This window comes from Rhea americana, unplaced genomic scaffold, assembly GCF_003343005.1.
Source record: "Rhea americana isolate MKP2758 unplaced genomic scaffold, rheAme1 scaffold_342, whole genome shotgun sequence".
In the NCBI taxonomy this organism is placed as follows: domain Eukaryota; kingdom Metazoa; phylum Chordata; class Aves; order Rheiformes; family Rheidae; genus Rhea; species Rhea americana.
In genome coordinates, this window is record NW_028186471.1 from 109,928 (window position 1) to 132,220 (window position 22,293).

General features: G+C 42.2%; 1 protein-coding gene across 1 annotated transcript in view; it reads left to right on the top strand.

Annotated features, from left to right (window-relative positions):
- KIAA1958 (KIAA1958 ortholog) overlaps nucleotides 1-22,293 on the top strand; it is a 57,947-nt gene that overhangs the window by 11,147 nt on the left and 24,507 nt on the right. Inside the window, exon 2 of the mRNA XM_085311503.1 lies at nucleotides 21,514-22,288. Coding sequence (XP_085167629.1) covers nucleotides 21,538-22,288 — 751 coding nt within the window. The 5' untranslated portion in view covers nucleotides 21,514-21,537. The remainder of the gene's footprint in view (nucleotides 1-21,513; nucleotides 22,289-22,293) is intronic.

Below are 22,293 nucleotides of genomic sequence, written 5' to 3' on the forward strand. Positions count from 1 at the left end.
CATTAGATTGTTTGGTAGAAAGTATCTGAGTAGGTGGCAAATTGAATTGGTTTTACATTTTCAAGACACTTAAGATAGAAAACAGAAAAGACAGCACTAGATAAACATGCTGCATATATAATAACATTACTGCCAAGGAAATTTAATTCAGTCCTCCGTGATGGGTTTGGGCAGATGTGTTGCATTCAGCTAGAGATAAGGTAATGCATGCAGAGCAGTCTCAAGTAACTAGGAACAGAATGAAATTGATATTTTACACTAGTTGTGTATTATTTATTGTATCTGATTTAAGTGTACAGCAGATACCTGACACTACCACCAACTGCCTGCTATCAGATACTATGTCTGCATGTGACAAAGTCAGGGTGATGCTGTTTGAATTTTCTGTACAAAGGTTGCCACTGACCATCTGGACTTAAAAAGAAGGAAAAGAGGAAGAAAACAGTGCATAAAGCAGCAAGGGAGTCTCCAGTGTGTGTGTAGGAAAGCAGCTGATGGTGAAGGCTCTGGTGCACTAGATAACATTCTCGTTACAAGGTTCTGCTCTTCATATGGGAAATGAGAGTCTCAGACTCCAGAGAGTTTACCTCAAAAGCCACATAACTTAGGACTGCTTCCTAAAGAAAGAAGTTACTGTACTTTGGTATAAATCTCTCAAGAAAAAAAAATGTTTTAAATCAGATTCTCTAAGTAGGAGATTACAATTACCTTCAAAACAGTGCAGTGAGCAATGGTCTACCTTTATTCCTACCAGTCTCCATCCAGCTGAGTTTGAGGGCTGAGTGAGCTGTCCTCTCTACGTTATCCTGTGCAACAGAGAAGTGGGACTGCTATTTCACAGAAGGAGAAACTGAGTCAAAAAGACCTAGACTAAAAAGAACTTTGTTGCTTAGCTCATTTCATCCAGCATGAAATCACAGACAGTGGAGCCCCTAACTAATTCAAAGATGAGAAACATCCTCAGAGAGGTGAACGCAGGTTCTTTAGGGCTGACCCAAGAGGGCTAATTGTTAAAGTGGACTCCTTTTTACTTGTTCGGTGCTGAGGCCTGGACAAGTCCTACTGAATATATTTGAAAGGTTTTTGTTTGAACATCTTTCCCAAGGCTRAAAGCAAAGACAAGCCCTGTGCTTCGTAGGTTTTTTTCTTAAACATATGACTGACTTTTCARGTTGCCTGTGCAGTGACATGTTTATAATTCAAGAAAAACACTCTGTTCACCTCATAATGATCAGAGTTGTTACCAAAGCACAAAACCGTAATAAGCCAGTCCATGAGAAATGGGGTTTGGCAGTCTAACAGATCAGAGAAGCACAAAACAAAGAATTATGTATAGTTCTTCCATCTGCATCACTGAGTGCTAGATCATTCATCATCTCTGAAGTCGTGTGAAATTGACTTCTTCTGAGAGGGAGGGACTTTCCGAATGTGTTTGAGAGGCTTGCTCCATTACAAACTCAGGCAAAAATAATGAGAAATGAGTTCCAGCAAGCATATGGCTCTATTGAAGAGTATGGTGTGCTGCAGCCCCAGTGAAATCTGCACTTCTCCATATGGAGAGAGAAAGCATTCAAGAAAAAAGATGTAAGATCTGTAGGAGAACCTGAGCCCCCATGACTGTCTTCCAGTCATTGCTATGGGCTGGGTCAAGGCTGAGTCCTGTTGGGTTTATGCTCTTGAACTGTGTCATGAAGGAGATATACAATAACAAGAATAGAGGAGGGAGCCACAGACGATCAGTTAGCTGCATCTGGACAATATCATGGACTGTCCTAGCAGTTTAGTGATAATCTGCTCTTGCATATTTCTTTTTTGGCTCTCATTTTAGGAAAGATTAGGAGCAGGGTAGAAGTGAGACACAAAGTCTTCTTACCCACAGAGAGGGTGAAGGAGATAGATAGGCTTTTCTGGTGAGAGCAGTGAACAATATTCCTCGGTGTCTTTTGGGGAATGATACTTTAGTGATGCCTYGAGGAGAAAGGAACTATAGGAAAGAAAAAAATAAACAAACAAACAAAAAAAGCAGGGGCAGTGGAACAGCTATCCAGCACTAACAGAGGCTCTTCAGTGCAGTGTGTGGCACACGTGAACCTCCCGTGCTCCACTGTACCTGCAGCATGCAGGCTGTCAGATGTGTCTGTGCACAGGAATATGCCTGCTTTTTGCTGTCAGAAAAGAAAAGATTGTTTCTTTTCTCTTCCTCATGGGATGCATTTGCTTGTTACACTAGGGGAACATACAATAACCTGGGCAGGCAGAAAAATTGACCGTGAATACCCCAGGGCAAGACATAATGTTTGTTCTAACATAATAGTGTTTTATTCTGTTTTGTGTTCATAAAGGTCTCTGCAGTGCATGCTGGGGGCTGAGTGGGCTGGGAGTGGGAAGATGCAGACTGATGGGGAGAGCAGATTTTCAACAATTCTTGCTGCTGTAAATGAAACCCATGGCTTGTCCAGTTGCCAGCTTTTTCCTCACAGTTAGCAGAAAAGGTTAACTAGCGACTACCATAAAGGGTAATCCTTGATTTTTTTGTGGTAATGTTGGTTTGTGAAATTCCACAGACACTGTAAATTTAATCTTAAAGATGTTTGTGCATGCACTGCTCCCCAAGAGTGCTTGCCACTGCTCCAGTCTGCTGTGTGAAGTGGAGAGTGCATGGAGCTCCAGCTTTTGTGCCCTGACTGACATTCTCCCCTGGTTTTGTGGTTGTGTAGGCAATGGCATGAGTGATGTGAGTCTTGCTTATACTCACCTCAGTCAGCAGAATTCAGTGCAGCAGGAATGCAATCAAATGAGTGTGTTCATGGCACTATAGCTCAGGATCTGGCTTATGTCTTTGGCGACATGAAGACTGCAATATGCATGGCTGCAGCACCTGCTGGCAAGATGCAGGGGCTGGATGCAAGGGTGGTGCAAGAGGGTCCCAGTCTTCAGGACTTCCTGAGCAACCTTGTACAAGCAAAAGTGGGGAAAGCAAAGGAGGAGCCTTGCTGCCTCTCCTGCCACTCTCCCTGCAGGGGCACTCAAAGTGGGCTCAGCTGTGTGGCTCCACTCCTCCTTAGGAGTGGGTGAGGGCTGTTCCTGATATGTGTCACAGTCAATGAACTCTAATACTACTGGGAATTTTTTCCCTCTTCAGAAAACAGGGGGATGGACCTATGGCTGAAGCCATTGGCTTGAGCCAGGCATGAAGCCTACCCCCTAGCTTCCACTAGCCCCTGTGTATTGCCATAGGCATCTTTTTATTTCTCTAGACCRTTATGCTTCATGATAGGATGATGAGCATTTTGGAGGGCAGTAGGATACTCTGAGGAAGAATCTGGGAAGTTATGTGTCTATGTGAGCCTTCCTGAACCTGGCAGTGAGTATTTGAGTCAGGCAGTACAATAAAGACTGAATTTCTTAGTAGTCCTTACCAAATTTAGTCTTTAACTTTCTACAGAAGCACTAGTTAGAATAGGGGCAAGTGACAGTTTTGCTCTGTTTCACTGAACAGTTTACTGCAGCATTTGTGTTCTTCATGGATGTTTGCTTAAAATATTTCAATTTTTTTGTTCTGATGTTTTTTGCTGACATTCTTTGCATAACTACGTCTTCTCCTWGTGTTAGCTGCTGGTATTCCATAGGCAGTAGAGGAGATCTAGTTGTTGTTAAAACATAAAACTAATAAATATATATGTGGAACAACAACAAAACAGGAAGTCTTAAGTGATACAATTCCAGCTGAGCCCAAGTTGGAAAGTTGCACAACCCAACTGTGGCTGTGGTTCAGATTTGTTCCACATTCTTGTGACAAACACTCATTCTGCTCTTGTTCAGCCACTCAGATGAGGAGGTCTGTTTTACCTGCCTGTAGAGGTTTATCAATACAACAGTCACCTTTGAAGAATCATGAAGCTGAGCACCCATACCACTTCTCAGCAGCTGCCAGACTTTCCTTAGCAACATTACGATTGAATTGGGGCTAAGCCATTTCTTTTGAGGCTGCAAAAATCTCTTTCCAGTCTGGCCCTGGGGTGGGGCTGACCTGCTTTCCACCYCAGCAGGCCAACCTGGTGTGGTGACTGAACAGCTTTGGTGGAGCCCCCTGGGAAGACAGACCTGAGTGGCTTGTGTGGGACCCCATCCTAGATAATAGGATACTCCAGTGCACCCATCTGGTCCCCTGCTCTTGGAGAATAGTCTTGCCACTGGCCTGAACAGTCTCTGTGCACAGGAGGGCATGACAGACAGGGCTTCTTGTGCATTTCTTGTGTCTTCAAAGGGTTGGCTCAAGCATTGTGTTTTGTTACTGGCACAGAACCAGTGCTGCCTGCCAGAAAATGTATACATCCCAGATACTGCTCATTTTTTTGCCCTTCTTACCCCATCCATTGAATTGCACTCCAAATATACTTACCTTTGTATAATTTCTTTTTTCATGGCTAGTTACCAAACACAGTGTTCTTACTTATGAAATGTTTAATTTGCACAGCTGTGCTGTAAAGACAGAAATCTTTTGATTGTCCTTTCCCTATCTATCATCTTTTAAAAGTGTGCAGCCAAGAGTTTTTAATTGCTTGCCTTTTTGTCTTTGGCAGATTTATTCTCATGCTGCACAGCTATTCTAAACACAAGCCTTTTAAAACGTTCTACATGGTTTTATTTCTGTTCGTATCTGTTGTAGAAGTATTTCTAGCTTTGTTTGTGCCAAGCTAGCAGATATTAAACAGGTTAAATTTCCCCTGATGTCCATAAGCAGTTTTGCTTGCTTTAGCGACTGCAGGATTAGACTCCAGTATAGTACAATGTTGATCTAGTTTTGAATTAAAACCTGATTTAAGTAAAGCTGCCTGCATCTCAGAAGGCCAGACTGAAGACAACCATACCTTATGTTTCAAACTGATCTGAGGGCAGAGTCTGCAGAGAGAGCAGAGTGATCACTCTCTATCTCCTCCTGTTGCTAGCCCTTATAAAGTGGCTAAGGGCAGGAAATTTACTAACTCTCCCCAGCAGGCATGTGGCCTGACTGAGGGTATCTTGCAGTCCCATGACTCTTACAACAGTATTGCCATCCACAGGGATTTGTTATTTTCTATTGTAGTGAATGGGAACTTGTTGCCAGTTTGTGTCACTGCTTGCTGGCCAGCTCCTCTGGCCCTCAAAGACGAGGCATGGAAGAGAGGGTCCTTCTTGCAACACAAATGCCTGTGCTAATGGTGGAGGAGTGTGTACTGCAGGCACTGGTAAGGAAGGACAGCTCATGTCCACAGTGTGTAAATATTCCCAGTTTACTCTGCATTAGGGAGACCCACATGTACCCCTGGGAGACTTTCATACCCCTCTCAGCCAGTAAAGTGGAGYTTGGCCTATGAAAACATAATTTGAAATGCCTGAACTTTTCAGATGTCCTCTACATTTTATAAAACTTGTGGGTACATTGTTTCAGTGCAGTTTTCACAGACATTGACTATTACCAGCAATTTGGTTACACACAGACATAATTACAAAAGCAACAGCATTTTTTCCTCATCAAAAGTCACGTTTCAGTGCTTATGTTTCCATTCTAGTAAAATGATTTAATTTACAAGACTAGTTTCACAGAGTTTGACTTGTCTAAATTGCTGGCCATGTAAATAGGTCATATAAGCCAGAACGGATATTTCTGTCCTGCAAGGGCTCCTGTAAGTTCATCTTGTCGGGTGTGGCAGCATTTCTCTTTCTCTAGCTATAGCAAAGTCAGGGGCARAAATTCTTTCCAACCTTCTGCTGAGCCAGGACAGGGGCACTCTGTGCCTTTAGTGGACAGAAAGCAAAGTGTGTCCTTCCACTGGGCACGGCAGCAGAGTCCCTGTGAAGGGGAGTGCTTTATCACGGGCTGGTCTGCGGCATTGTTGTTGACTCTGTATGTGTAATGGGACTCCTGCTGAAGGTGCCAGCTCTCTCTGATCCTTGAAGCTCAGTAGATGTATGCTATTGAAACCTTAGACTGAACTGGCAGGATCAGCAGGGGTAGGACACTAAACAAAGCRGGGATATTAACAGCTGTTCTGTAGTTTCAGTTATAATACTGAAACTGAGCTCCAGCTCCCACCCTCCTCTTCTGTAGTGTGGCACACCTTTTACTTGCAGGTAGGAGCAGGGAAAGGGAGGACAGGGACTATCCCTCAAATCTGGTGGATCTTGTTTTCTCCTGCCTTGCATGTGAGGAGTGGCTGTTCAGATGTGTGCAGCGGAAAGGTGAAATGGAAAATGGATCTGAAATTCAGCACAAGGCATAGTTCTGATGCAAGGCAGCGAGGAACTTTTGCAAAGCCAGAATCTGTAAATATCTCCCCTGGTGAGAGCATGAAGTGCTGGCATCTTACTACACGATCCTCCTTGTTTTCAGGTTGTTCCAGCATTGCATACAGTTGTTGCAATCTGGAGCAGAGTGTAAGGAGGTCTTGCTTTGGCAATGTCAGAATAAGTGATATCCAGGCAGAGGTACTTACAGCTTCACCTCYGAGTTTGGTGCTAGCAATTTGCACTGTTTYCCCTGCTAATACTCGYACYGATGAAAGTTTGCAGTTTGAACAAYCAAAAACTCATCCTGGGCAGTAAGKGATGTGAGCATCTCTAGTCATTGCAATCTGGAAGTGAAGCTCAACAATTTACTTCCCCTTTATTTTCACTGCTAGTCACAGGTTTCCAGGCCCCCATAACATCAGGGTTGTGTTCAGCTGCAGCCCCTGACCTGTTGAKCAGCTTTTTCCAGCCTTCATATTCCCAGAATCTGTATGTTTAATGTGCAAGCACAGGTGCCTAGCACATTGTCCAAATCTGCTAGYAAATGTGTATAGAGAGCTGTACTCACTGGCTGTCACCTTCTGCCCTYTCCCTTAGCAAGTGCAATTGAAGCAATGTAATTTAAATGCATTTTAAGTTCTGTTGCCACGTGTGTTTTGCTGTACACTTTGCTTATGGAGAAAGGATAGTYGGAAGTGAGCTGGTCACAGGTATGTCCTGGTAGCCTCCCCAGAGCAGCTCTGAGCCAGCTGGGCTCCCGCTGACTGGGATTGCACAGCCCCAGTCTGGGGGAGTGGGTCTGGGCAGACTGTGCCTGCCTTAGCCTGCCTGGTCCCATGGCACAAGCCCTCTGCTCTTGGGAAGTGTGCACAGACATGCTATTCCTGTGATGCTTGCAGGCATCTAAAGCATGGTGAAAGGCATTAATACAAGAATACGCAGTGAAGACTTTTTGATTTGGACTGAGTGTAATAGTAAATAATCGGCAGCTCTAACTGGAACAACTGTTTCTGAGAGCTGAGGAGAAGAAGCTGAAGAAGTGCTTTCGGAAAACCTCATAGAAATCCAAAAAAGCCATTCAGGGAAGTTCAATACACTTAGCCTCCGCATTAGTGGCAGCATATTCTTTCTCATAACTTCTCTTTTTCATTTGGTTTCTAGTTTATAAGTAGGAGTCTATGACACTCCTCAGTGTAATTCCAAAATAGTCCTTCTAGGTTATGATTTATTTCTCYGAGTAAGTTAGATTAATAAAAGATATGTCCAGATATTTGCTGAGTTTGCGTGAAAAGTTGTCTGTTGTGTGCAAGAACTGACTGGCTGCAAATGCAAATACATCAGTGACACAGCTGGATGTATGGGAATCCAATTTGCGCATATCCTTGCTGRAAAGGCATGTACACATTACTAATAATGTGTACTTGAAAGCCCTGTTTTACCTAGACTGTGGTCTTTTATTCCTGACATATTTTCCGGTGTTGCTAATTAGTTGCTAATAAGTTATTCATGTCTCTAAAGAGAAGAAAATAGATATTGATATGGAATGACTGTAGTGTATGACACTTCAGCTCATATTTATGGGACAAAGGTTTCTTTTTTAAGATAAAATGACTATATATTTCGTACTAGCTCTACTCAAAGCCTGGAAAAAATGCAATCCCAGGAAATAATTAGTTGGAAACACAACAAAATGGATATAGTAAAAAAAATCTTCTGGTATCTTTGAAACCTACTATGTTTTAAGAAATATTTTGGTTTATAGTGTGGCTTTTAATTGGCAAGAGAAGAGAAAGTCTGGAATACAACAGATGGAAAGATTTCTATTTTGAAGTTTTTATTCTGTTATCTTTGGAGAAAATAGAAAGTTTATTTGCATGTATTTGTCGAAGGAGGTTAGTGGTATGTTTCTGAAGCCGGAGCACCCTGCTAATTTTTCATGGGCAGAAAGAGAATGTATCTTGAAATAAATTACTATCTCACTTGCAATTACACATATACAACTGTTTTTAATTTAATAGCATGCATTTTGTCTAGGGACAGCTCTCACTGAGGTTAATCATGAAATCAACCAGCATGAGCAGAAATGTGTAATTGTGGAAGGGATTTTCTCTTTATTTAGTGCAGTAGATCCAGTAAAAATGAATCATAAGAAGAGAATAACAAAAAATTGCAATGCTAGAAATACGTATTCATGTTTTTCCTTATACAGGCTCCTTCTATTTGCATAGGAGCAATGGATATAGTTTTATTTTCATTTGCCAAATATTCAGCATCTCAAGTAGCATGTTTTTCTAAACTCTAGTCATCCAAAAGTTGCTTTTGCATTTTTGAGTCTCCAGGAGGAAATAAGTGAGGGCTCTTGAGACTCTTGAGAGATCTAGAGATCTTATTCAAAAGTCTTCCTCTGAATGGCAGCCACCAYTGTATCCATATGCCAAACATAAATATTCTGGGCATTCTGTCTATTTCTTGATCATACACCATACCTAAATCTCCATTTTGTGCATGCCAAATCTTGCACTGATGTTAAAGAGAAAATCTTACACACTTGCACAAGAACACAAATTTAACTCTTTCAGCCAAAACTTTAAAACTTACATTTCTAAAGCTTTAACGGGTTGTTTTGGAACATAGGGTAAGATTTTATAGGTGTTCACATTCTTTTAGAGACTTTTTAAAATTCCAGTCAGTGCCTGTCCATACCTTTGATTATATAAATGCCTTGAAAACTGAGGCCTGGGTTAACTGATCCAACCAAAGTCTAGGGGACCCTTTCAGAGTGTGTATATTTAAGCCATTATAGTCTAAGTCCCATGGAACTCAGACCTGCAGGCTTTCCAAACCAGGTCCAGTGTAAAATGGCCTAGAAAGGCTCTGTGTCAGAGGTCTTGGCACAGCACTGTGGCCATTCGATCTTCAGGAGCCCCTGGAGAGGAGGCTGCTCACTCCATGAGGCTGTGACTGATCCCACATCTCCACACAGATGTAGCCAAGTTCTCAACTGAGAGCTTTTGGGCTCTCTTAGGGAACATGTCTGAGAAACAATAAGACATAATCTGTTTAAAACTCAGATTTAAACTTTAGGATAATCCAATCTAATAAATTAACAAATAGTAGCCTGGAGCATTGACAATATTCTGTCATTTTTTTTTTTTTTTTAGTCTACTGGCTATTGACTACACTATGTTACCCAGTATTTCTGACTAGCTTACATTTGAATGCAAATCCTTGCTTTTCCTGGCTGATCTCTAGGAGAGCTTTCATGCTGCTGATTTTTCTACACCATTTAGAAGTCTTGCCTAGGAACTTTACTAGGGACTCAACAGCAGATCTGTTATGCACAGTTGGATACCAGACTGTTCACAGATTAATCTTCTGTCTTTATATTTCCTGTATTTTTWAAGGTCTGTTCTTTCTTGAAAATCTTTCTTCAAGTGTTTTTCTGAAGATTTTGAAATAAAATCAGCCTGATTCTTGTAATAGTGTAATGGTGAGGATCATTACTAATACTTCAAAAAGTGCACTATAAAGACATTTTCAGAATATTATTCTTGTTGAGAACTCAGTCCCTGGAAAATCATTTTGTTAAGTTCAAAAATACTTCTGCGTTAAAAAATGGTGAAAAATTCTAGGATATAAAGTGCAATCTCACCCTCACATAGAAAAGCTGAGTTTTTGTGGTTGTTCTGATTTTGTGCAGAAGAAAAATCCCTGTTTTGTGTCACTAGTGACAATGCAATTTCACAGACACTATTTAGCCAAGTAGGCCAAATAATACTATATATTTTCAATACTGCCATCATTGCACTATTTCAATTTTTCTTAATTTAAATTGCCCTAAAGTGAGAGAAATCCTACATATAAGAAGCACAAATCAAACCTATAATAGTGAAATCTCTCATGGACAAAAGATGCTTGTGTTTTCTTGTGAGAGATAGCATGGTACAGTTCATGTTGTCTGGGCTAGGAACTGAAAGTGTTAGTTTTCTGCAAAGAAGAAGGGATAATTTGACCTTTACAGTTTAGGTGTATGTCAACCATAGTACTGTTGTTTTGTTTATTTTATAAACTATGTGCTATATTTATAAATTATGTTTCTCTTGATGTAAGTTTGAGGAAAATGACAGACCAGGGAAAACATGTTACCTTCAGGCTGTGTGTGGTCTCTCGTATTGTAATTATAAAATTAAACGGGGTACACATACTTCATTGTAAACTCAGAAAATCATACATTTCAAAGATTTTCCAAAAGTGTTGTGCTTTTTCTCTGTTAGAGAATGGTTGTTAACCACAAACTCAGCCCGATACTGGTGTCTTTGATATAGTATGGTTTTATATTCAGACTGTCCTGAGAAATGGTGTGAAGAAACAGCACAAAAGAACCAAGCCATGATATATAAGCACCCTATTAGGTAAAAGCTAGGCTTTTTCAAACACTCTGTGCTTTGAAATGTTATTGTCATTATGCTTTTCAGAAATGATTTACCAGAAAATGTGTTCATTTTTTAAAAATGTCCCTTGCTGAATAGARAGCTAGTAAAATATGGAAGGTAGATAGCTAAGACTGACTTGAGGCCACAAAAGAATTTCCTATCCCTTTTCACAAATCCTAATACACCTTCCCAAGTACTCCTCTGAGCTTGGCTGTTCAGTTGYGTTACATAGGACTATGTACTGATGTCTCCACCATATTTACCCAGACATTACTGTTGATAGAGTCCTATCTACAGAGCTTGTGGAAGAGCTGTTGGTACAGAGACTTKACCCGAGAATTGTTTCAGGAGAGGTGTTTAACTATGCAGATCATAGCTAGATGCAAAGTTCCCACACACTGTTATTTCTGCCTCCCCACAGCCACTTTTCTTCTGGCGGCTCAAGACTGAACACCAGAAGCACCTCTGCATTCCTTGTTTGTTTATTGCAAGGCCAATGCTGACAAAAGCAAAGCAGGGGCATGTTGAATGTGCTCAGGAAAACCATATTGCTGTGGTCATCCCGCCATAGTTTACTCCAGGTAATAACATCAGCTCCTGTAAAAACATATCTTGAAATTGTTAAAAAGCAGAGGTGAGTTTTTCTATCACTTACGAGAGATGCTGAATTGGAAGAAATGGAGCCTGAGGTTTTGTTACTGTTTCCTGAGGACTTTACCTCTTTTCTATGTTTCAACTTCTCTCTGAGGGTTGCAGGCTGGCTGTGGGCTTTGAGGAATGATTGGAAATTCGTGGGGAAAATCTGAGCCTGGAACCCCATATGAGATGCTTTTTGTTCTCTGTAGAGCATATGAGATGTTTTTGGTTCTCTCTAGAAAGTCTGTTCCCCAGAGCTGAAACACATCTCTATAATGGTGTGTGAGCACAGCCTGTATTTTCACACATGACTTAAAAAGCTCTGGAAAGAGCTTTACAGGAAAGCTGGCAGTCTTGCCCCATGAGCAAGTACTGCTRTATGTGAAGCTATCCATTCAGGATAAATTCCTTAGTGAAGTAGTGTTGGAGAATAGTGAATCAGTTGTCCTGCATTATTGTTTTCCCCTCTTCTTATATTAAATTTTGGCACACAAAACTTGAACTAGGAGCTAAAGCATCTAGCTTACTAGAGGGATGAAGAGTGAGCAACTCAATCAACAAAGTGCTATCTATCAAAGATAACTATATAAAAATTATATGAGGGTAGGAACTCACTTAAATCAGTTCCAGTTCCCCAAAGAATGAGAGCTGAAGTTGACTCAGTCAGGTAAGTGATTATTCCTTCAGCAACTCATGAGATAGTATCTGGTTCTAGTTCAATGGCCTTTGAAGTGAATGGAGTCTTTCCATGAAGTGAATGGAGTCAGTGGGCTTCAGGTCAAGTTCTCCCAAACAGACCTGGCAATTGCTAATTTGGCTATATCACAACAGCTGTTTGTAACTCACATGTAGCTCCTGAGCTCACTGCCTACTCTTTCTTCCTGTGAAGCAGGTGACCTATGGGCTGTCCTGCTTCTGCAGAGCCTACCTATACATACAAGAACAGAGCAACAGTGCTGTGATAAAAATACTAGAGTTGAAAACCTTTGTTTTGACTTCACAGTCATGCTTGACTTCACAGAAAAACCCGTCAATAAAAGAAGAACTTGAGTTTGAAGGTATAAATGAGATCCATTACATAACATTATATAACAATTATGAAAGAATATAGAGACCCAATTAATAGTAGAATTATAGAATCAGTAAGGTTGGAAGGGATCTCTGGAGATCATCTAGTCCAACCCCCCTGCTCAAGCAGGATCACCTAGACATGTTAGACAGGGTTGCATCCAGGCGGGCCTTGAAGATCTCCAGAGAAGAGATCTGCCTCTCTGGGCAACCTGTGCCAGTGCTCCATCACTCTCCACAGGGAAGAAATTCCCACTCATGTTCAGGCGGAACTTCCTGTGCTTCAATTTCTGCCCATTGCCTCTTGCACTGTCACACGGGACAACTGAAATGAGTGGTAATTGTATAGTTTTCCATGGTCTTATGTTCAGAATGGACTTTGCCCAGATCTTCCTTCTTGATACATCTTCTCCATTATTGCCAATAGAGAAGGCCATGAGTGTGGTAGGAGGAAGAGGGAAAATATTTCTGCTCTCTACACTTCCCCTCTTCAGGACTTTCAATCATTGTAGGAAYATGAGTGAATGGAAAGTGAATTATTGTTACTTGTGGGATTATAGAGCATTTATATTTTTAAAAGCAGGATTAAGCCGGTACACCTGGTGCATTTTTATTTTGAAAGTGCTACTTTATGTAGAAGCTCTCCTGAAAATATACATATATATTTATTTGGTCATCCTTGGCCTTTGCAGCAGCCTAAATTTAAAATGCCTTATAAAATGCAAAAGTAAATTTAATAGTAGCTCAAAGAGAGGTGAAGGATGGCTAGATTGTCCTTGTTATGGGAGGAGTCTGATGCTTTGGCRTTTCAAGAATGTAGGACTTGGTGTGTGGGACCAGTTTACAGACATTTGAAACTACCAGTTTTGTTTTTGCTTCACAAAAATTCAGCCATTTTTAAAAGGGCACTGAAAATGATTATTTGKGAACAGACTGCTTGTAATACTTTGGAGACATGACCAAGACAGGAAAAGTCACTTCTCTTTCCTCTCCAGATTAGAATTTTATAGCCAGGAATCTACATGTGTGTACTATGCATGCAGTTGTGTTTATGCAATGGTAYGTATAGAAACAGCAACAATGCCAGTTGGTTAGAGGTGTTTATACATGAAATTCTGACTATTATTTTGTGCGTGGAACTTCAAGCATCAATGTTGAGGCTGCAAAAATGACTGCACAGAGATGAGACAGGCAGGCTAGATTTCACTAGTGACACAAGCAGCTATAAATGCTGCATAGCATTGCATATGAGTGAGGTGGAACACCAAATCTAAATGTGGCTCTTGGAGTGGTAAGTAGAGAAGGAAATTATTTCCATGTTAGGTCCTTGCAGTTTGCCTCATTTCAGTCTATGCTGCTAACCTAGGGGCACATGACAGCCATAGGATAGTTCATATAACAGTCTGCAGGTCTGTGTAACTGTTAGTGCTAGAATTTGTCAGCCTGAAGAAACACAGCTGTCAAACCAGGGTATAGAGTCCATCTCTTCTCTCAGATCTTTGTTGCAGACTACGGTGAGAACTGTCTGCACTAAGGAARTCTGTTATGTTTTTAGAGGCTCTGAGAGAAGGCTTCAAGGATGGACTCACTAAATACTAAATTAAACAACAAACAGAATTTTTACTGTGCTCTGTGTTTACATTCTTCAGGCCTACAGTAATATCAWGTTAATACTTTGAGATCTTAGASCTTAAAAATTTCTTAAAATCTTAGCTGTGTTTAGCTGCACACTGAAATTMTAAGCAGTGTTGTYGATAAATTTTTATAGGATTACCTTAGCACTGCAGATTTGAGAAGAGCATGATGGAGTATGGCCTTTATTAGGATAGGCAGGAAAATGCAAGGTCAAAAACCTCAAGTCTGGCACTGCCAAGTGCTTGGACCTCCCTGGCTTTGTAGGTGTGCAGGAACAAGGTTCATGTAGCTGATCCTGTGTAACACATATTTAGAATTGCAAAAACAGTAGCAGCGGTGCTTGTGGCATTGCATCCGGATTAAGAATCCTGCTAACCTGTCTTTCAGGTAGTTCTGCTGCTGATGGATGAAGCAATTTATTTTGTGAATGAAGCAGGCTCTTGGGACAGTCATAACCCTGTGGTTGTCTTCAAAGTAAGAAAACAAGCAACCTTGTACCAGTCAAGCCCTTTTCTTTCTCAGACAACTGAAAGGATTGCACCAGTGAACCATTTTCCCTAACTTCTGCATGCTTGCTGTGCTGACGGCTGCAGCTGAAGGCATGCCGTATTTGGCAAGGAGAATGCCTTCCCTGAAGACTAGCCATCAGCTGAGGAGGAGCTGTGGTCTCACAAAACAAGAGTGACAAACAACTATGATATTTTATGAATGGAGAACAGCACTGTTTGCCTAGAAAGATGGATGCATTGTCATTTTTATTTCCTACCTCACCCCACACTTCAATCTCAGAGTAAAGTTCTTGGTGCTGCTCATTGGTTACAGGAACTATAACTGTTCCTGTTCAACTGTGGATGAAATCCTGGCCTGCTTACTAAATAGCAAAACTTCCATTGACTTCAGTAAGGCCAAGAAGTAAGCACATGGGCTCGGAGATATGCCTAAGTAAAGTCACGTAGGGGTGCACTATAAATGTGAAAGTAGAAATTAGCATTCAGGCTGTGTTTTGTTCCCACTATATACCCTTGTTTATTTCTAAATTACGTTTATCATTTCTTGTGGAGCTGCTAAAAACATGGACAAGTAGTACAGGATCACATAATTTGAAAGCAGTCAGTGATTTTGTTAAGGTGATAGGTTGTTTTTCCTTTAAAGTAACCAGCTGGAATCTGTACAAAGTGGTAAGGGATCAATGACAAATGAAGGGAATTCTTCTGTATTTTAAAGATGCATAACATTGCCAAACTATTTCAAGGGCTTGCATATCTATCCTGAATTTGTGAATGTTTCTTCTGAAATTTATACCTTATTATTTTCTTGAGAAACACTCAAGTAAAAACGTTTTGCTAACTGAAGACAACCATGTGCTATGTATCATTTCCGCCYGTGTAAAAGCAGCACAACTACTTGATTTACTCCTGGTCTCTTAATTGTAACTGTTTTCTGTAGACTTTTCTCTCTCCCGCTCTGCTTCTTCTTGCTTCATACTCTTTCTTTTAAACAGAAAGTGTGCAATAACATTTGAGCTGGCACAGAAGTTTTGTACTTCTGTGGTCTAAAATTAGAGAAAATGCAGTGGCTTTTTCCTAGACCTTCTAGTTTGCTGGCCTGTTTTGAGTGAGTGAGTGTCCATCCTAGTCCATTGACAAGTTAAGGAGATTATTAGCAACACAAACCAAGAAATCTAAACACTGGGGCAAAGTGGCTGAGCTTTAACTCCACTGCTGGTAGCTGCCCTCTTGTAGATGAAAGTAGGGGGAAGGTAATTAGCACTGACATGCTTTTGGGTGCAACCTCTGGCATCTGGAGAGTAGTATCAATGAGGTGTATCAGTTCCTGCTGAGTCTCCTTCAGCTCTTACTTTGGGTGGGAGAAATACACTTCTGCATGTGATCCTGTAGAGTTGTCTAGTGGGGGAAATTAGATTGCAGTAGGACCTTGTGGGGACATCAGTACTGCTCTGCCTTCTCTGACAACCAGAGGCATGGATTCCTGCTGCCGTTGACTTCAAACCTTTATTAGCATTAAGCATTCGGCTTAAGAAATGCTAATAATAAAGAAGCCCTAATATTGTCCATTGTCTAAAATCTTGAATGAGATAGATATTTACATCATGGCAACAAAACCTTTAATTCAGAGTACTCTCAATCTTTTAGCGATCAGTTGGGTTTCCTTGCTTGTAAATATGAAAACAAAGATTCTTCAAAAYGAAGCAGTGCTTTTCTCCTTCCTTGAATGGTGATGCAGTAAGGGCCTAGTTAGTTCAGACTGGTAAAAGAGGCTGAAATAAAGGAGATTTAAAACATTCTGAGCTTTTTTTTGCTAGTATGAGAAAGCAGAGCCCAAGACATGAGGAGCTGGGACCTTTAAATGTAGAAGCTGGTGGTATATTACTACTCTCTAAAAACATTTAAATAAATAGTTTCTGCTATTGTAACTTTGGTTTAAAATCTATGCTATTTAAAATGAATAAATGAGGAGTTCCTTTTACCTGCCTTTTAGTGTTTTGAGATTCAAATTCTAGAGCTTTTCTGCAGCTGTAAGATTGGAAAGATTATTAACAAAAGTGATTTTTGCATTGTAATCTGACTTGAGATTTTTGGTCTTTAAGACAATTCTCAGTAGTGCTGGTCTTGGGATAACATTCCAAGAGTTGGTTAACACAGCCATGGATGTACTGTTCCCTTGTACAAAAATCAGTGAAGTTGCTGAAATGCTAATAAATAATGACGATAAAAAGATTTTGAACATGTGATCTTGTGATGAACAGRCTTTTCTGTGTTAGTCTCTGTTGAGTTGCCTAACGTTACTCTGGGGAAGAAATCTATTACTAACTCCCTGTGAGTCYGTGGTAAGTTAGAGTTTCAGTAAGGTTTCTTGCCTTCTTTACAACAAAATGTACGCCCTGCCCTCACCAAGCTGTAGGTACACCAAAGGCATGTCCCAGTGCACAGAGGCTGCTGAAGGAAAAGGAAGGCACTACCCCTATCCTCCACCGCTAACCTCAGCTGCATCCCATTTTGTGTTCAGCCCCTTCGCTGTCTTCTCACCTCTGCAGGCTCATTTTCAGGGGAGACACATTGCAGATTCCCCCTTTTCCCCTGAAGAGCTTCCCATGAGGTGCTGAACCTCCCAGTACACCTCCCCARACTTATTTATAGTTAGGGGAAGGAGTTGAGGTAGCCAGGTCTTTGTTCCCAAACAGTGCTAKTTTTTTCTCTGTGCAGGATAAAGAAAAGGGTTCATGGTGGCCACAGTTACCAACTGATGTTAGTCCTGGGATTGGCCTGGCATCAGTGCTTCTTCTAGGGGTTATAATTTAGGGCCTGTTCCTCCTGCTGTGCATAAAATCAGGAAGTAWTCTGCCTTGAAATTTGGTGAGTGAGGTCAAATGTTAAAACAGAAAGGATGGGTTTTAAAAGTTCTTATTTTTYGTTAACATTCATTGGCCATGAGTTAAATCTCTTAGGGCAAAAACCTAGTTCTAGATACAGAAGAGTATTCCTGYTGCAAAATCAAATGATGTTCCAGTTTAAATACTTACACACCTCAAGGAATGATGTTGCAATCATAACGCTACCTAGCGTAGTATGTAGTGTGCACACGTTTGTCGCTACAGTGGCATGTTATAAATGAGGTTGTAAAAGCTAAGCATGCCCAGCCATAAAATCTGATTCTTCATTTAGGGTCTAGATGACTGTTGTGGATTTCCAGAACCTAGAGATGCTTTGCACTGACTTGGATATTGCTAGGCTCTGAACTGCAGTAAAGTGCTGTGTAAGATTGCTTTGGCCATGTTTAATGCAGTTAAAATGATGGTGCTATTCACACTGAAAATATAGCTTCTTTTTGCCATCGCTGGGCTGTATGATTTCTGAGTACATATGTGAGCAGGATTTTAAGCATGAGTCATCTTACTGTGTCTTACCAGTCTGAATGAAGGACTTATATAATCTTTAAAATGTGATTAAATAACAGCAGACTGCCAGCTAGGAACACATCGTCTAACTGAGCAGAAAAGCTCCCTCTTCTGGAAGCCAGTTCCTTCTGTCTTTATGTGACAATTCAATATAATTCTCTAGTCCCTTCCTTCTTCCGTGAAGTTTTCTTCAAACCAGACTTTCAAGTCAAGATGTTTTGTTTTATTAAGTCAGGAAAACCGAGGATTTTTCTGCAGTCCCCCTGTAACTTCAGGATTACTTTGGTGTTTTTTGCTTCTTTATCCCCAGATGGGAAGATCTGTGACGAGTCAGGCAGCTGATTATGGATTTGCTATGTACCTATCAGCCGCATTCTCTCCAGGGAGAGTCTGCTTTGCAAAAGTGGCATTGTCAACTTCTGCTGCAGTTTATGAACCAAAACACAGAGCTTCCATACAGTTGATGGATTTGGATTTTCAGTCCTGCACAGACAACCTAGGCTCTGAGRGCTGACTTGTCCTCTTTTCACTGTGGGGAAATTGTTCTTCAGCCAAACTGGGCTTTACCTTGTTCCCAAGATGCATTCTCAGCTGTGTAATGATGGGCTAGCTCTATGCTTTTCTGTGGACTTGCACTGATGTAGCTGATGATTGTAGCCATAGTCAACACCTCCCTCCTTTCCCCTGCTCACTTTCCAGATTGTCCTGCCTGTTTTGTGTAGGTGTGGTATTGCCCCCTCTCCTTTTTTTGGTGTTTTTTTTCTGTAGTGGGGTGTRTTATGTGTCCAGATCTTTTTGTATGTCATCCAGCAGAAAGGCTGATGCCCTTTTGCTTTTGATCACATTCAGCACTGACACTGTATCTTTAAAAGGTTTAAAATAAACAATCAAATAGAAATTTTAGATGTTTAAAAGCTGTAGCTTTAAAAAGGAACATTCTTCTATATCTAGTAGGGTTTGCAAGTCTGGCACTTTACTGCATAAAGGCACCAGTGTTGCAAGGAGTTTTGCATTGAAGATGATGTTATGAGGACTAGACCACTGGCATTAACACTAGGTAAACTTACTATGTGGGGAACAAAAGAAGCTGAAATTACAAAAGTTATTCTAGCTGATGTTTTCTGTGCATACACCCTRGCTTGGGCCACTGCAAATGACAAGAAGCAGTTTTTACAGTTTTTACTCTGGTTTACTAATGATGCAGTTTTTCCCTGSTGATGCATTATCCAGCACTTTCTTCAACGGTCACGTTTAGGCCCCTTGGCCAGTTTCAAAGACATTTGAAAAAGACCTAGAAGTTTGTCAAAGATCTAGAAATTGCCACGCTGGCTCCATTCCCAACCCTGCAAGGGAGACATAGCATCTGGGGGCTTGTGAAACCCCCATAGCGAATCTCACCAAGGGAAAGGTAGGCAGTACTTCTGTTTTGTGCCTGGTTTCGGTTAGCACAAGCTGCCCCTTGTCTGGAGAGCTRGAGAAGGAAGGCTGGGGAAATGCAGACTACAAAGTCATTGAAGCTCAGACACTTCACCTCCACCAGCGCAGAGCAAACTTCCTTATCTGCAGCTAGCTGATAGGCGGCTTCAAAGAGGAAGTGAGTAGGAAAGCAGTAACAGTGTTTATTTTAGGGAAAACATTCTCCAGAGACAGTTGGTCACAGTGTAGTTTTGTTTTTGAGGCATAATGTAGTTGATTTTGTGTCTAAAAATGCTCATGCAGAGGATGACAGGGAAYACAATGAGATGTAATATTGGTGTGAATGCTGTGTTTCAGTTATGAAAACTGTATGAGATGAGAACAATGGGAACCCCAAGTGTTGCATGCCATGTTCACAAAGCATGGGAGGGAGAAGGTTTGGGAGAGATCTGCAGAGACAAGCAGAAATTCCCAATTACATGTAACTARCCAAGAAAGTTAGCAAAATTACTTCTCTGTCAGTAGGTATAGACAAAGAGAGATGATTAGATATTGTGTATTGTCTGGGGTAATTGTTAGKGACAACAACAGCATTAGAGTTTCTTTGTTAGGTCCTGATTACTTTGATGGAGCAAGTTTCATTAGGTCATGATTAACTTAAGACATGTATTTACCAAATTAAAAATGTATTGAGATGTGATACCTTGTTTGAAAAAAGACTCTGGCAARTAACAGCTGGCAAGCTAGGGAACACAGTTATTCTCAAAAGAATATAAATGTACAATTTATCTCTATTACTTTAGGAAAGCAGTCACTCAGAACATTTTCAGTCCAGAACATTTTCAGTCCAACATGTGCCAAATAGATGTGGAATTTTAAATGGTGTGATCTTTTTTATTATTGACCTTTTCCAGCATTTCAAATTATCTTAATTTTTAAAAACAGGGCAATGGTGCAAAATGAAGGGAAATTGTCCAGTTTTGTACTGTTAATAGCTAGGACTTTGGGTGAGGCCTATATGTTGGGAACTGTGTGTTCAGATATTCTCCCTGGGGTCATCTTGTGCAAGTTATATGGACCTATAAGCCAGCTGGGGCTTTACAATTGGTCTTGATCAATTTCAGCCACAGCCTTTGAGAATCTTCACACTAGGGGAAAGTAATTTCCCACCTCATAGAGGTYCAGTATCCCAGTAATGGGATCTGCTTGGTGAGACCGTTTTGTACAATCTGTCTTGATGAGATTGTTAGTCTAGTACTGCACAGACATTTGACTAACTATCTCATTTGGTCATGGTAAAAGAAGATTTTTATTGCAGTAATTAGATGTTAAAATGGAAAATGGGCATTGACTACAGCTCAAAACTGAGTGTGTGGAATATAGAGCAAACATTATAAACAAAGTCAAAATAAAATAATTTTTTGCTAACAGTAAGCAATCTGTGAACAATTTCCYGTAGCAACAGACGATTTTGAGCAAATATTAGACACCAATATGAATTTCCAAATTTCCACTGAAATCTTAACTCTTGTCCAGGCCCTGAGSGCCCTCCACCCTGTCAAACCCCAGACCTCATCTCAGCCCAGTCAGGCCTATCAGTCCCTTCCCTGCAACACTGCAGTGGTGCTGGGCTCCAGCCCTGCCTTGTCTCTGCCCTGATTCTGACCTGTGGGTGACTACCCAGCCCAGGCCTTGTCCCCACAGCAGTACCTGATGCCCAGGGCAGGGGCTGCACTGCTGTCYCCAGCTGCCCTGCTCCCTCGTGGGKCAGTGGGATGAGCCCTGCTGCCACCGGGAGCTCCCCAGCCCCAGGAAGACACCAGCTCCGGCAGTGTCCTGATGTCCTTCAAGCAGGATCCAGGCAGACCAAGCACAGAAGTACCCTATCCTTATGCTTGTTTAMTATCAGAAGCTTACGTTTGAAATTTTAGCATTTTGATATTGGTTACTTGTGAAGATCACTCAGGGAAAAAAATATGATGAAAACACCCAAATCTCTCAGAATCCATTAAAAAAGGTCATGTAAGTACAATTTGAACTTTCCAGGTCCTTTAAGCTTCTTTTAAGCTTTTTTTCCAAGCAGGTTGACTCGGCAAGGCGCAGTTCTGACCTCGGCGGTGTCTCTGGTTGCTTTGGCAGGAGGGACCCTGCTGATCCGGGACCATGGAGGACTGCCTGCACACCTCCTCCGAAAACCTGTCGAAGCTGGTGAGCTGGGCCCACAGCCACGGCACCATCTGCAGCCTCATCCCCAACCTGAAACACCTGCTCTCTGAGGGGGCCCACGGCAACCTGACGGCCATGTGGGGCTGCAGCGCCGGCCATGCCTACCACTGGCCCCTGGCAGCCACCTGCCGGGCCGGCTCCCAGGAGCGCGTCTGCTTCCAGGACAGCCGCAGCTTCAACTCGGACAGCCCCAGCATCATCGGGGTGGCCTCGGAGGCGCAGGCCAGCCCCCTGGAGCGCTACCCGGGGCGGCCGGGCAAGGCCAAGCTGGACTGCGCCCGCACCCGCGACTCCTGCGACTTCTCCTACTGCAGCGAGCCCTCGGAGCTGGGCGAGGCCGTGGAGGAGTACGAGGACGAGGCCACCCTCTTCGACATGGTCTGCGAGTCCTCCGTCACCGACGAGGACAGCGACTTCGAGCCGCACCCGCACCGGGCCCCCAGCGCCTCCCGCAAGCGGCCCGCCGCCGCCCTCGGCCTCAGCCTCGGCCCCGGCCCCGCCGCCCCCGGCCCGGCCGCCGACGAGGGCAGCGCCGAGGTCATCGTCAAGAAGATAAAGCAGGAGCTGCCGGAGGACTACTACATCGTGGCCAACGCCGAGCTGACGGGCGGCGCGGACGGGCCGGCGCTCTCGCTGACGCACATGGCCAAGCCCAAGCCCCAGCCGCACGCCGGGGCCTCCTACCCCTGCGCC